The sequence below is a fragment of the Danio rerio genome, chromosome 6 (assembly GCF_049306965.1).
Source record: "Danio rerio strain Tuebingen ecotype United States chromosome 6, GRCz12tu, whole genome shotgun sequence".
NCBI classification, from domain to species: Eukaryota; Metazoa; Chordata; class Actinopteri; order Cypriniformes; family Danionidae; genus Danio; species Danio rerio.
The window spans coordinates 57,738,150-57,754,172 of record NC_133181.1 but is presented as its reverse complement, the minus strand read 5'-3'; the positions used below and the strand labels follow the sequence as shown (position 1 = coordinate 57,754,172).

General features: G+C 31.7%; 1 protein-coding gene across 3 annotated transcripts in view; it reads right to left on the bottom strand.

The window, feature by feature from the left end:
• Positions 1 to 15,493, bottom strand: part of mybphb (myosin binding protein Hb) — a 52,570-nt gene extending 37,077 nt beyond the window's left edge. For 2 of the 3 annotated variants that reach the window (XM_073952577.1, XM_073952578.1), the window contains exons 1-3: positions 15,161 to 15,493; positions 9,133 to 9,267; positions 3,102 to 3,269 (exon numbers count right to left, since the gene is read on the bottom strand). In XM_073952577.1, coding sequence (XP_073808678.1) covers positions 3,102 to 3,269; positions 9,133 to 9,267; positions 15,161 to 15,446 — 589 coding nt within the window. In that variant the 5' untranslated portion in view covers positions 15,447 to 15,493. Of the gene's footprint in view, positions 1 to 3,101; positions 3,270 to 9,132; positions 9,268 to 9,401; positions 9,462 to 15,160 lie in introns of all 3 variants that reach the window. The other variant, NM_001100137.1, reaches the window with a different exon arrangement.
• Between the last annotated feature and the right edge of the window lie 530 nt (positions 15,494 to 16,023).

Here is a 16,023-nt window from a genome sequence, read left to right as displayed (position 1 = left end):
ATAGATAGATAGATAGATAGATAGATAGATAGATAGATAGATAGATAGATAGATAGATAGATAGATAGATAGATAGATAGATAGATAGATAGATAGATAGATAGATAGATAGATGAGCTGTCTGAGCTGGTGTATTTGCATACAGCGATCTGATTGGCTAACGCTTCTGTCATTGAGCAAGTCCCAACTTCTGCAGCGAGCAACGCCTCTGAAGCGGTGCAAACAGATCCATAACGCAATTTGAGAACGCCAGACGTCACCCATTCAAAGTGAATGGGAAGCATTGAAGCTGACGTCCCGTGTGAATGGGGTGTTACTATGTATGTTAATAAATGTTTTATTAACAAAACTTTATGCAGTTTTCTAATCTAAAGTAAGGACTATGTATGCTTTATAAATGACAAATAAATAAAGTAAAATGAAGTAAAATAAAGTAAAATAAATCAAATAAAATAAAGTTTAAACATCGCTGAAAAACAGGAGTGTCAAAATACAGTATAACAAAATTGGATAAAAACAACAACAATATAATCATTTAACAACATACAGTATTATGCTACAACATTTTAATATTTTAGCAATGTTTAAACGTCATTTAAACGATGTTTAGATGTTTTAAGTTTAAGATTGCAAATATTTATTATTCATTTGATACAGTTTCATTTGTGTACCTTTAATAATAATAATAATAATAATGCATTTTATTTAAAGGCGCCTTTCATGACACTCATGGTCACCTAACAGGACAGCTAGAACTATCAATTCAAATAAAAACACAATAAAAACACTAGAATACAATACAAGCTTTAAAAATAGAATCGGGTCAAAGAGAATAGGCTGTTCTAAACAGATGTGTTTTGAGTCTGGAATTAAATTGTGAAAGAGTGTCTAAATTATGGAGATCAGGAGGAAGTGAATTCCAAAGCTGAGGAGCAGAGTGGCTGAAGGATCTGCTCCCCATGGTGACAAGGCGGACAGAGGGAACAATGAGGTGAATGGAAGAAGAAGACCTGAGGGTTAGAGAAGGTGTGGTGATATAAACAAGATTAGCAAGGTGTGGAGGAGAGAGATTGTGGATGGCTTTAAAGGTGAGAAGAAGTATTATATAATTAATTCTGAAAAAGATAGGAAGCCAGTGAAGCTGTTGTAGAATGGGTGTGATGTGACAGACAGAGGGGGTTTTTGTGATAATACGGGCTGCAGCGTTTTGTACCAGTTGTAATTTATGAAATTTAGAGAGGCCAAACAGAAGGGAATCACAGTAATCTAAACAGGATGTGACTAAACTATGAACAAGAATGGCAGCTGAATGAGGTGTGAGGGAATGATGTAAACGATTTATATTGCGAAGGTGGAAATAAGCAGATCGGGTGACATTATTAACATGTGCAGTGAATGAAAGGGTGCTGTCGAAGATGACCCCCAGACTCTTAACCTGAGGGGATGGGGTAATGACAGAATCATCAGTGGGAATGGAAAAACTATGTGATTTATTTAAAGTGGATCGTGTACCTGTAAGTAGAAGTTCAGTTTATTGTCATTTAATTTCAGGACGTTTGAGGTGAGCCAGGATTTAATGTCTCCAAAGCAATAGGGTATATGCCGAGCTAGTGCTGTTCCCATGCTGATACACTTCCGGTGACCTGTTATTGTGAACTTTTTTCCATTTTATACGGTTCCTTATACAGCATCGATGTTGTAATGTCATTAAAATACATTTAGTTAAATAAACTTTAGCATTCATTTGGTTGCTCAAGCGTAAAATGAGACAAAAAGCAGTGTGCTCGCACTCGCCCGTCAGAATCGGCAGGCTAACGCAGAATCTCCATTGAATAAACTGGGGTAAAATAAATGCTCATATATTAAAGATATGGCGGGGGAAATTTAATTTAATGCAGTGCTTCTTGTACAATCTGAGACCCACTTTAAATCGGATATCACTCAGCTAGTGGAGATCGCTCATTTTTAAAGAAAACAGACCTTAAACGCACCGGATTTTGCATTGGCATTCAAGCGCTTAACCCAGGTTACTGGCAAATTAAAAGTCCTATTAGCATGCTTCGGCATATACCCCATTAGTAAGGGATGAAGGTGGGAGTTTGTTGTTGGGTTTGGTTGATAGGTAGAGCTGGGTGTCATCTGCGTAGCAATGAAATTGGATTTGGTGTTTGCGGAAAATATAACCAAGTGGAAGAAGATAGATGATAAATAGCAGCGGACCCAAAACTGAACCCTGGGGCACACCGGTAGTGATAGGGACTGATGACGAGGGGAAAGACTTTAACTGAATGAACTGAGTGCGACCTGAGAGGTATGAATGAAATCAGCTGAGAGGTGTGTTACCAATGCCAATTGAAGCGAGCCGGTCCAGAAGAATATTATGTCGGATTGTTTAAGTGAATAGAAATGAATAAAGTCTTTTTTTTTTTTTTTTTTTCCTGTTTAGAATAGAACTGAGCCTTTCATTGTCATTTATAAGGGATTTATAAAGCATTAATAGTCCTGACTTTAGATTAAGTCACAAAACTGGATGAAGTTGAGTTAAGTTAGTAAAGCATGCAACTTAACTATTAGCATATGCCTGAATAATTAGATATATAAATGGTAGTTTGAACAGTTTATTAATCATTCACTTGCACATTCTGAATAATCTTCAACTGTGCTTGAATAACTGGTTTGTAAATGATGCAATCCTTAATTTAGTACTGAAAAATGAATCCTTAACGTATGAAAATACAATCAATAAGCACATTATAAATGTGCTTATAAGTCAAGAATACAGCATTTGTAGTCGCAGTTATGAACTGCTTACTAATGTAGAGCTAATGCTTAACAGATAATGAATTCACTATTTGCTAATGCGTAATAGATGGTTCATAGTGTGTAGTTACTATAAAGTGTTACCAGTTTTTCCTTCTTGTTCTTATTTTTTTACTCACTTTAAATAAACACGTCTGTCAAACGATTAAATATAATTGTCAAAGAAAAAAAAAATTACTGAATAATTTTTAAAGTTTATATCCTTCAAAGAATCCTGTTTCCACCAAGTATAAAGCAGATCAAATTTATAAAAGTAAGAAATGAAATGTACAGAGACGTACCCACAACCTCTCTGACCAGGACGGTGTCGGCCAGAGTGGCAGGAGGGCTGCGGCCGCCGGGGTTCATGGCCACGACCCTGATGTTCAGACGGTCACCGGTGGTCTGGTTCTTAATCACATAACGGCAGGACACGGTCAGCTCCTCGTTAGCAGCTTTCCAGTCAGCAGCTGGATGAGATTAAATCAACAATGAATTCTAATAACAGTCAGAAGCGTCATATATTATGGCAGAGTTGTCTAACATTTGCATCCTTTTAACTATGATATAATCTGTTGATTAGTTGTATATTTGTTCAATAAGTTCTGGTGTTTCAAAATTAAAACAGGTAGTATTTTTAATTAATAAAGCTTTTAATAATTTAGTTTAAAAATGTAGCTGTTTTACGAATCATGCAAAAAATTGGTGTTTGCATCACATTAAATGTGATAAAAGAGATTTATTAATTGTAGATTAATCGTACAGGTTGCAGAAGTTCTGTTTAGCTGTTTTACTTTAGCAAACATCTAAAATGCCTTTTGAAAGAAAATATTTAAACAAAAAATTGTTATTATTGATATTAAGTGTAAATATTATAACTGAAAGCACTGAAATAAAAGCAAAAAAATCTGAATTGTTGATCAAAACACTATATTCAATTACCAATTATTAAAATGAATTGTTGAATAATTACATATATGTAAAAGTGTACATAAAAAATTTTATTTTAAATAGATGTACTGCCTAAAAATCTAAAAATCCCTTTTGAAAGAAAATATTTCAATAAATTAAGTATCATTATTAATATTTAGTGTTCATATTAGAACTAAAAACATTCAAATAAAATAAACACAATTGTTGATCAAAACCTTATATTAAATTAATATTTATACAACGCATCCTTGAGTAATTAGGTAGACATTTTGATAGGTGATATTATAATAAAATTTGTATTATTATTGCATTAAAAATATCACCAAATAAACTTATGCATGCATACGTTATTATTTTAAATAAACACACTGCCTGAAAATCCAAAAATGCCTTTTGAAAGAAAATAATTAAATAAATTAAGTATTATTATTTATATTAAGTGTTAATATTATAACTAAAAATGTTGCATTAAAATAAATAAACACAATTGTTGATCAAAAACTTATAATAAATTAATAATTATAAAAATGCATCCTTGAATAATTGGATAGAATTTTTTGATAGTGATAATTAAATAAAATTAGTGTTGTTATTATTGCATTTAAAATATCACCAAATAAAAGAATACATGCAAATATTATTGTTTTAAATAAACATGCTGCCTAAAAATCCAAAAATGCATTTTGAAAGAAAATATTTCAATAAATTAAGTATTTTTATTGATATTTAGTGTTAATATTAGACTGAAAACATCCAAATAAAATTTAAAAACACAATCGTTGATCAAAACCTTACATTCAATTAATATTTATAAAAATGCATCCTTAATTAATTAGGTAGACATTTTGATAGGTGATGTTATAATAAAATATGTATTATTATTGCATTGAAAATATCACCAAATAAACAAATGCAAATATTATTTTAAATAAACACACTGCCTTATTTTAAAGAAAATATTTCAATTAATTAAGCATTATTATTGATATTAAGTGTTAATATTAGAACTAAAAAAATTTAAATAAAATTTAAAAAACATAATTGTTGATCAAAACCATAAATTAACTGAACAATTATACAAATGCATTGCTGAATAATTAGACAGACTTTTTAAAAATACTTTCTAAATGGAATTAGTATTATTATTGCATTACAAGTATTACAATTTAATACAAAAGTTTACTTTAGAAACTGTTTAATGAATTAAGATTTTAAAATGCACTCAAATACATTTTACAGACTGTATTAGCATTTTAACTGCTGGCTCAGCAAGTGTGAATCTGTTTACAGTGCGTCTGCCATGACGGCTCCAGCCCTGCTCTTCTAGAAATGCTTCAGTCCATATAGGGCCAGAACTGAGCTGCTGTACAGTACATGCAGCCGTTGACAGATTGAAGACAGGTGCAGCCCAGGGGTTTGACCAGCTAATAAAACACTAATGAACATTTGAACGCTGTGTTGGGTTTCATTTAAAGAGGACCCATTATGCGAATATCACTTTTAAACACAGCTATGTGGGAACAGTCTGTGAATACAACCAGCGTCTAATGGTATTAATTATAATTTTTATAATCACTCTTAATAAAAGAAACACTAAGATGACACATACAAAGGGAGAATGTCAATTAGTAGCGGAAAGCCCCGCCTATTACTGACAAACTCTTCCTCATTAACGTAGGACGTTAGTTTTGTTTTTGAATCAGCCACTATGCTGACACATAGGCTCACATAGCTCCGCCCTCTTTTGAAAAGAGCACAATCTCATTTTAATTTAAAGCGGCAGTCACCTAAACGACACAGTTAGGATCAAAGCCTAAAAAGGTCAGTTTCAGACAGCAATAAAAGATTATTTGTGGTATTTGGAGCTAAAACTTCACACACACACACACACACACACACACACACACACACACACACACACACACACACACACATACATACATACATACATACATACATACACACACACACACACACACACCAGGCTTATTCTGGAAACATAACCCCGCGGACATTTATTGAGACCACGAAATACATCCCGGGAGAAACATATTTGTGCAGTTTTTGTTTTCTCGAATCCGCGAGCCCGCGCTGTTCTAGAGTAAAAAGTCGTTGGGGGCGGCTGTCGAGCGACCGTCTGTCCGACTGCCTGACTGGCTAAATGATTGAACGATTGACTGGGCAGCCGGCCAATTAGTCGACCCAAAACCCTTCTTCCTTAAACCCAAGCGACGATTTACAAAAGCCGTCCAGAAAAAGAAAAGCAGCGTTTTTTGACCGCGTTTTTGGATTTTACCACATTCTCATCCCGTTACCAACTCGTTCGCTTTTTTTTTGGTTTCTGTTTTTTGTCTTACCTGATTTCTGGAACTGCTCTTCCCCAGATTTGAACCCGGTCGTACGTCACGGCGGCTCCGGGCCTTCGCTTCGCCGACGTAACACAACGAGCTAACCGGACAAACTGGTTGCGGCGGGAAAGCCCTCCAAACTGAGGTGAGCCGTCAGCCCAGCCGGCAAGTGCGAAGAGGGGAGGCATCACAAAGCCCCATAGCGTTCGCTTGAACAAATGAAATGCGGCCATACGCACCTCCAGCCACGTAAATCGCGGTTTCCAGAAACGTCCGCGTGGCTACGTTTTCAGAATGAGCTTGGGTTGCACACACTCTAGGGACATTAGAAATAGCATTTAAAGATCCAAATGAACCAGTTCTTGGCAAATCGACTTGTTATCTAGTCAGTCAATGCATAAAAATAAATTTATGAGGGTACAAGAGTCACCACATCAATAAATCTAAAACTAGCAAAGACATGCTCGTTTTAGAGAGCAGTGTTATGTAACATTTAGACTTGTCGTGTTGACTTAGTATCTCTTGTATATAACACTTTCAAAAATAATTTTCATTTTAATTTGCTGGGTGATAAAGCAAAATTGCAATAATTAATAAATAATTCAATAATTATTTTCCATATTGAACAATAACGATAAATATTTCGATATAAGTTGTTAATGCTTCCAGATTTAAAAGAGTACTCATTCTCATTTCAAAAATTCTATTTTAGTAGGTAAATATTAAATATAGTTTACACCTATATGTTTTAAATAATAGTAGTATATAATATATAATTTTATATATAAAAGATAATAGTGTATACTAACTAACTAAATATATATATATATATATGTATATATATATATATATATATATATATATATATATATATATATATATATATATATATATATATATATATATATATATATATATATATAAACAGTTAAAGTCAGAATTATTAACCCCCCTGAATTATTAGACCTCTTATTTATTTTTCCCCTAATTTCTGTTTAATGGAGAGAACGTTTTTTCAACATATTTCTAAACATAATAGTTTTAATAACTCATTTCTAATAACTGATGTATTTTATCTTTACCATGATGACAGTAAATAATATTTTATTAGATATTTTTCAAGACACTTCTATACAGCTTAAAGTGACATTCAAAGGCCTAACTGGGTTAATTAGGTTAACTAGACAGTTAAGGCTAGTTAGGCAAGTTATTGTATAACAGTGGTTTGTTCTGTAGACTATCGAGAAAAAATATAGCTTAAAGAGGCTAAAAATTTCGCCCCTAAAATGGTGTTTAAAAAAAATCAAAAACTGCTTTTATTTTAGCCGAAATGAAACAAGTAAGATTTTCTCCAGAAGAAAAAATATAATCAGAAATACTGTGAACATTTCTTTGCTCTGTCAAACATCATTTGGGAAATATTTAAAAAGAAGAAAAAAATTTGAAGGGGGGTAATAATTCTAACTTTAACTGTATATATAAAGTTCGTCATCCAGGATAAGATATATTTCTGTAAAACTCTTAAAACTTAATGTTTTTTAATATTTTTACTAAATATATTTTTTTATTTAATTATTAAAAATTGATAAAGAACTAAATCCTAGTAGTTTGAAGGATATTAGTAAAAAGATGACTGTAAGCATTTTGTGTAGTTAAATCATTTTTGTTCTAAATAGACATGAATAACAATATTAATTGCAATATCAATTATTGCAGCTTTGGATGAAAATTAAAAGTATATCATCATGAAATAAAAAAATATATATATATCAATATCAATATATATATATATATATATATATATATATATATATATATATATATATATATATATATATATATATATATATACACTCGTAGCAGTGCGATATGGCTGTATATCAGCACTAGTGGGAGGCGTTCGTTGGCACGAGGCCGCAGGCCAAGTGACTTAGTGCCCCCACCAGTGTTTATATACAGCCATATCGCACTGCTACGAGTGTGATATTGCATTTATACAACCGTTTGACGGCATAATTGTGTATATAAAAACAAAATCAAACATGGAGAGTCTCAAAAACCCTTTTGTATGAGGAACTACTTTCTTCCGCGTTCAAATCATAAGCTGACAGTTAAACAGTTGAGCAAGCATCTTTTAAACTTTAGATCTGTAGTGTCTGCTTTTTGCTGGCTGTACTGTATGTGGGGGGAGTAATACACATAGGGTAAAGAGGCTGTACGGGTGCTGATATTACTTAAATATATCACGGCTATCAGCCAATCAGATTCGAGAACCAGACAGAACTGTTGTATAAATATTTATATATATATTTATATATATTTACACACACACACACACACACACACACACGCATATATATATATATATATATATATATATATATATATATATATATATATATATATATATATATATATATATATATATATATATATATATATATACTTATATATCAATGCAAAACACATACATGTACAGTGGTTCCTTGCTATAACGCGGATGAATTTTTACGCAGATTTAGGTTTTTGTTTGCATTCTACAATACTGGACTTCTTTTTTTCTCTATGAGGGTTTCAGTTTTAAAAGTGTTTTAACAAGAGAGAAATATGTGAAAATGTTAATGCCTGTCTGAGAATGTGTATAATGTATATAAAGTGTGTAGCGAGGGGTTTTACAGCCTTAAAACCACTGTAATAGTTATAAAAAATTAAGCTGACTACTTCGCAGATTCCGCCTATAGCAGGCTATTTTTAGAATGTAACTCCACCGATAAACAAGGGACCACTGCATATACTTTAACATATTTACACACATATATATACATAGGAAACTTTATGTAAACAAATACTTTTATTTTGCATGTGATTAATAAAAGCTTTCATTTGAACCTGTTTCATTAAATAATTTTGTTTTTAATAAATTAAACGTTTAATAAATTTAACTAAACTAAACCTGTCTTGATTTATATTGAATGTTGGTAAATTATTGCATTATTTTTATGTCAAGTATGCAACAAAGATGGTCAAGATGTATTTATTTGTAAGCACTTACTTCCTTCCTTGCAGACCTCCACAACGTATCCATCCAGGCCGGAGTTTCCGATGGTTGCTGGAGGTCTCCATGAGATGGTGACGGAGGTGTCATTTACGTCCTCTACGCCAAGCTCCAGGGGCTCGCTGGTGGGCTCTGCAGGAGAATAACACATTTAATACTTTAAACTTAGATCAGGCACTCTGTCTGAAGCTTCCGTTGCAAAAAAAGACACTCAACATAAGAGTAATACTGTTGATATGAAAAGCTTTATATTTGTGTGTGTTTACCTGGAGGTGGTGGTGGTGTAGGAGCTTTGATTTCCTCGGCTGGTGGAGCTTCAGCATCAGCTGGTGTTAAATAAGCAGGGCACATTAATAAAAGCAGCATATAATAGAGCTTCAAGCTTTGCTTTAGTTTAATTATGACATCAGAGCTTGGGGGAACTTTTGGCATATTACCCCCCCAAACAAGTAGCTTTAAAACATATGCATTTATGTGCTCATTATTAGAATTTTTTTTTTAAAGTCATCATGAAATCTTCCTCATTTGTTTTGTCATTGCTTTTTATTCCACAAAACCAGTCTTAAATTGCACAGGTGTATTTTTGCCAACATCCAAAGAAATACTGCCCAAAGGAATGCCCAAAATACACTGTATATGTCAAAATAATAGATTTTAAATCAATTTAAACACCCAAAATAGGCTGTATATGTCAAAATAATAGATATTAAATCAACTTTAATGCCTAAAATAAATTGTATAGGTCAAAATGATAGATTTTAAATCAATTTAAATGCCCAAAATGGACTGTATAGGTCAAAATAATATATTTTAAATCAATTTAAATGCCCAAAATAAATTGTAAAGGTCAAAATGATAGATTTTAAATCAATTTAACCGCCCAAAATACACTGTAGAGGTAAAAATAATAGATTTTAAATCAATTTAAATGCCCAAAATAAATTGTAAAGGTCAAAATGATAGATTTTAAATCAATTTAACCGCCCAAAATACACTGTAGAGGTAAAAATAATAGATTTTTAATCAATTTAAATGCCCAAAATACACTGTATAGGTCAAAATAATTGATTTTAAATTAATTTAAGTGCCCAAAATAAATTGTATAGGTCAAAATGATAGATTTTAAATCAATTTAACCGCCCAAAATACACTGTAGAGGTAAAAATAATAGATTTTATATCAATTTAAATGCCCAAAGTAAATTGTAAAGGTCAAAATGATAGATTTTAAATCAATTAAACCGCCTAAAATACACTGTAGAGGTAAAAATAATAGATTTTTAATCAATTTAAATGCCCAAAATGCACTGTATAGTCAAAATGATAGATTTTAATAAATTTAAATACACAAAATGCACTGTATAGGTCAAAATGGTAGATTTTAAACCAATTTAAATGTCGTTCTGTATTTTTGTGTTGATATTTATGCATTTTTAAGAGACTTTTTTTTTTTTAAAAGAGATTTTTAAAAGAGATTTTAAATTTGTTTTTAATAGTAAATGTGCCTTGTGATGTTAATTGTTCCTTGTTTTGTGGTACAATTTCGCAATTACATTACAATTAAATTAAAACAAATTTTAAGGTGTTTTTTTTTTACAGTATTTTGATATCTCTGAAGTCTCAGATTTTGTATTTTTTAACATTTTGTATTTTTTAAATCAAATGTACACTTATGACTGGTTTTGCGGAATTAAGGAAGCTGAAAGGGTTACAAACGCTTCCTCTTTCATGTTGACTTTGAGCACGCTTTAGACAGCAAACACATGTTTATCATCACTGATATTAATATCAGCGGGGCCTCAGCAGCGTGTGCAGCGGCTCCTGCAGCAAAAGCACTTTTAAATGTTAGTAAAATATTAGAATAGACCAAACATTTAAGCTTCTGCATGCATATTAAATAACTCGGAATAACAAACCGGAATCACACTGTAAAAAAATACTGGGTTCCACATAATTGATTTGTGTTTGGGCAACATGAAGGAATTAAGTTAACTTATTAGTTTTTACAAATTGAAGTGAATTGAACATAAAACAATTAAGTTGTCCCCTAAAAACCTCAACAATTGTGTTGTTCCAGCTCATTTTAAATACATAAGTAGTTTGACCAAACAGCAAACGTCCTATTTTTCAGTGCAAGTAGTCATTGATCGAAGACATTAGACATTTTTTTGTCAAATTGAGATCGGTGACATCCACAAATATTTGTCTGTTTCAAATATATTTCAGTACATTTAATCTTGAGTAAACAATAATACAAAATAATGATAGCAAAGACTAAAAAAATGTATTGCACGACTTATTTAAAATGAGTTGAAGAAACACAATTCTCAAGCTTTTTTGGAGGGACAACTTAAATATTTTATGATCAATCCACTTAAATAGTTAACTTCATTTGTGTTAAGACATTTTTTTGTTAAGACATTTTTTTACAGTGAATACAGTAAGCACACCACACAAAATACACTGTAAAAAATGCAGGGCTCCACATAAATCCTTCATGTTGACCCAACACAAATGAATTAAGTTTACTTAACACTTTTAATACATTTACGTGGATTGAACATAAAAAAATAAGTTTCCCCAATGAAATCTCAAGAATTGTGTTGTTTCAGCTCATTTTATTTAAGTAGCTTGAACAAGCCCAAAAAAACTTTGTTTGAGTGTAGTTGAATATACTTAAAACCATTTTGGTTTGTTGTTGATGTATTAAGCTATCATTATTATATCTTCTATGATTTTTTTCTTATCTCAAACCCAAAATCTGTGAATAATTGACAATAAACTTACCTTCTTACTTAAAAACTTTGGTCTTGCTAATTAAAACATCATGGTTAAATATTTATTGTTCTTCATCCATTGTGCTAAAACTCTAAATAGGGACGCTGGCATTCGCCTCGAGCTTGAAATATCTCTGCCTCAGTGGATAGAGCTGCTGTTAAAATAATAATTGCACAGGTGGTGAAAAGCACGCTCTGCTTTAGTTAGAGAGTAAAGCACACTGATTATCACATGAATGACCGCAGATTATACTGAAGGAGTTTAAGCACAAAGCAACTAGGCTTCTGTAGAAGCTCTCAAAAAAGTATTTGATGGAGTTTTGCGAAAATATTGTAAGCTTTATATTAGTGGATTTGCATTTCTCTCTTATTACAGAAGTTACCGGTTTCTAGCATTCTTCAAAATATCTTCTTTTGTCTTTTTCAGGAAAAAAAAGAAACTCAAAAAGGTTTGGAACCACTTGAGAGTGTGTAAATATTAAGTTTTTATCTTTTGTTTTTATATCAAATCCCTTTAAGAAAACAATATATTGATATATAAAAATAATCTCTGTGTCACCTTTGTAATTTATGATAAACTAATGTGGGAACTGTATACAATTATTTAAAAAAAACTTTCCGCCATTTTACGGTTTTCTATAAGGAACCATCATTTTATTTTAGGAAAGCACAAATTAGAGAATATGCTTAATAATATCAATAATAATAATAATAGTAATTATAGTACTAATAACAATAATACTAAAGAGCCTTTTAACTAATTCACATTTATTTTAAACTTTTCTTGTACTATTATTTATTTTATTGTATTTCAAAGACACCAAAAGTAGCAGAATGGGTGTAAAGTTTGTCAGACTGAACAGTGTTATAAATAATAAAAGATAAAGATAGATTTATTATTATTATAACTATTATTATTATTATTATTATTATTATTATTATTATTATTATTATTATTATTATCATTATTATATTTGGATATCAAAGACCCCTAAGGGAGAGAAAACCCCTATTATTGTTTGTTTTATTTTATGTTTTTTTTTTTTCAAAGACAACTAAAGTAGAAGAATGGGTTTTGAACAGGTCTACTGAAATTATTAATTAAATTAAATTACTATTCAAATTTAAATTTAAATTATTATTTATAAATTACTATTAAATTATTATTAAATTATTATTATCATGATTATTGTGATTATTATGTTTATTATTATTATTATTATTATTATTATTATTATTATTATTATTATTATTACCCACCCATTAAGACACCCAAAGTAACAGAGCGGGTGTTAAGTAGGTCGAAATAAAGATAGACTATTATTATTATTATTATTATTACTAATTATCTATTTATTTATTTATTTTTGCATATCAAATACCGCTAAAGTAGCAGAGCAGATTTTTTTTATTTTTAAATGTCTATTATTATTATTATTATTATTATCATTAGTAGAAGTAGTATTTTATTTTAAAGGCACCCAAAGTAGTAGAGCTGGTGTTGAGTATGTCAGACTGAACACCTTTTGTCTAATAGGAGATAAATAAAAGATTTGTATTATTATTCATATTATAATTATATATTTTTGGATATCAAAGACCCCTAAAGTAGCAGAGCAGAATTTTGTAAATTTATTATTATTTTATTCAATTAAAAACACAGCCAGAGTAGCAGAGCAGGTGTTGAGTAGGTCGACTGAACTTCTTTTTAACTAATAAAAGATAGATTATTATTATTATTATTATTATTATTATTATTGTTATTATATTTTAGGATATCAAAGACCCCTAAAGTAGCAAAGCCTATTTTTTAAATTTCTACTATTATTTTATGTATATATATATATATATATATATATATATATATATATATATATATATATATATATATATATATATATATATATATATATATATATATATATATATATGGATATCAAAGACCCCTAAAGTAGCAGAGCATATTATTTGTTATCTCTATTATTATTTTATTAAATTTATTTTTATTTCAAAGACACCCAAAGTAGCAGAACGGGTGTGAGAAGGATGATTAAACAGCTTTTTAACTAATAAACGATATATATTTTTTTATTACCATGCTTATTTCATCATATCAAAGACACCCAGAGTAGCGGCGCGGGTGTGGGTAATTCAGCCTGAACAGCTGCTGTGATCAGTATGGTGTGGAAGTGAGGAGAGGTTAACAGGTGTAGACGCTCGCTGCTGTTTTTTTTAAACCATCAGCTGTACTCAGATATTTTCCAAGTAGCTACCAAGAGCTCTTGGCTCCGGCAGTAATGTGCATTGAGTTCTCGTGCATTGAGATAATTGTTATGACATGCATTTTGTTAATAGTGTCTGTTTGTTTGTTTGCATGTAATGATAGCATGATAGATCCAACACAATCTCTGGATAGATCTCACAAAAACAGTGCCATATTTCACCAGAAATCACAAGGATAAGAAGATGTAACACCCATACAGAACATGATCTATTTTTAGAACAAGCATGGTAAGATTTTTATAACAGTACTTACAATACATTTTAAGTACAGTGTATAGCAGTCAGCATTTGAAGGATGTGATCCACTTCAAATGTTCACTATTGTGTTTGTGTGTGTACATATATATATATATATATATATATAGCACTGCTAAATATAGACATGAATATTTACTATTAAATGTTAAGGTATTTTTTTTCTGTACTCACTTTATCCGATTAATATTTTCCTACATTTAATTTAATAATATTAATTGATTAGATGTATACTTGCTATATGGATGGGGTTAGGTTTAGTTGCTTATAACTATGCCTAATGATTTGTAATTAATAAAGTACATGAGTAACAGAACTAAAAAAAAAAAAACGATTAATTTGATTTCTACATTTTTTAGTTGGTTGCAAATAGTTTACATTTGCCGAATTTAAACAAATTCAATTTATTTTTAATTTCAGGCCAATATAAATAGTTTTGCAACCAGTCACATAAACAAAATAGTAAATCTAATGAATCACCTTTGAGTGAAGGATACCTTAGAATAAACTGTCCCTTTCTATTTTTTTTTCGGGCCATTTAGCTTTAATTTATTATTTTTCCTTGTAATTATGGACTGAAATATGACTGCTTTTCTTATGGAATAAGAAAAGCTAGTTACAGCTCTGTTTTTGAGAGATTCGTTAACCCAATATGTCTTTAGACTTTCTCACTGATCCTCTGCGTGTTTGGGGTCTCTGCGCGCTCAGTACCTGCAGGAGGAGCTACGGGTTCGGCTGGTGGAGCTTCGGCAGGAGGGGCTTCTGCCGGTGCTGCTGCTTCAGCGGGCGCTCCTTCAGCCGGTGCCTCTGCCGGGGCTCCTTCAGCTGGGGCGGCTTCTGCTGAAGCGGGCTCGGCGGGCGCAGGCTCCGGTGCGGGTTCGGCTGGAGCGGGCTCAGGCGCTGGCGCGGGCTCGGGCTCAGGTGCGGGTGCCGGTGCCGGCTCCTCCTTCTTCGCGGCCTTAGCCGACTTCTTTATCGGTGCTGGTTTTGCCGGCATGCTTGTCCGCTTCAGGGATCCCTCTGACCTAGTAAGTCCTTCGGCTCGGCCTGGAGAGGGTCACCCCGGATTTATAGGCTCAGGCACGGCCAACTCCTCCCCTAGGAAGAGTCTCAAGTGTCCGCTGAGGAGTTGAGCATCACGGACACTTCAGCTGATGACGAGAAGGGGGAAGGGGCGCCCTCAGAAGTACAGTGTATAGGCCTACACTCATTTAATTAGACAAATCACATGAGTAAAACTTAAAAATGCGTTCAAACGACAACAAAAGGTAAATTAAGTTATGCTGCGTCCTAATTCGTATACTAGTCTTAAAATTATACTTTTTTTGTGAAGAATAGGAGAGAAGTGGGACAGCAAGGCACAAAGTAACACTTTTTTTGTTTTGGCCAAATAATGAACAAGTTAATGGGCTTAGACAAACCATATATATATATATATATATATATATATATATATATATATATATATATATATATATATATATATATATATATATATATATCAACAACACACAAGCCTCTTAAATGAGCACTGGTATGATTGCCGTACCTATGGCTTCTGTGCAGTATTGCTA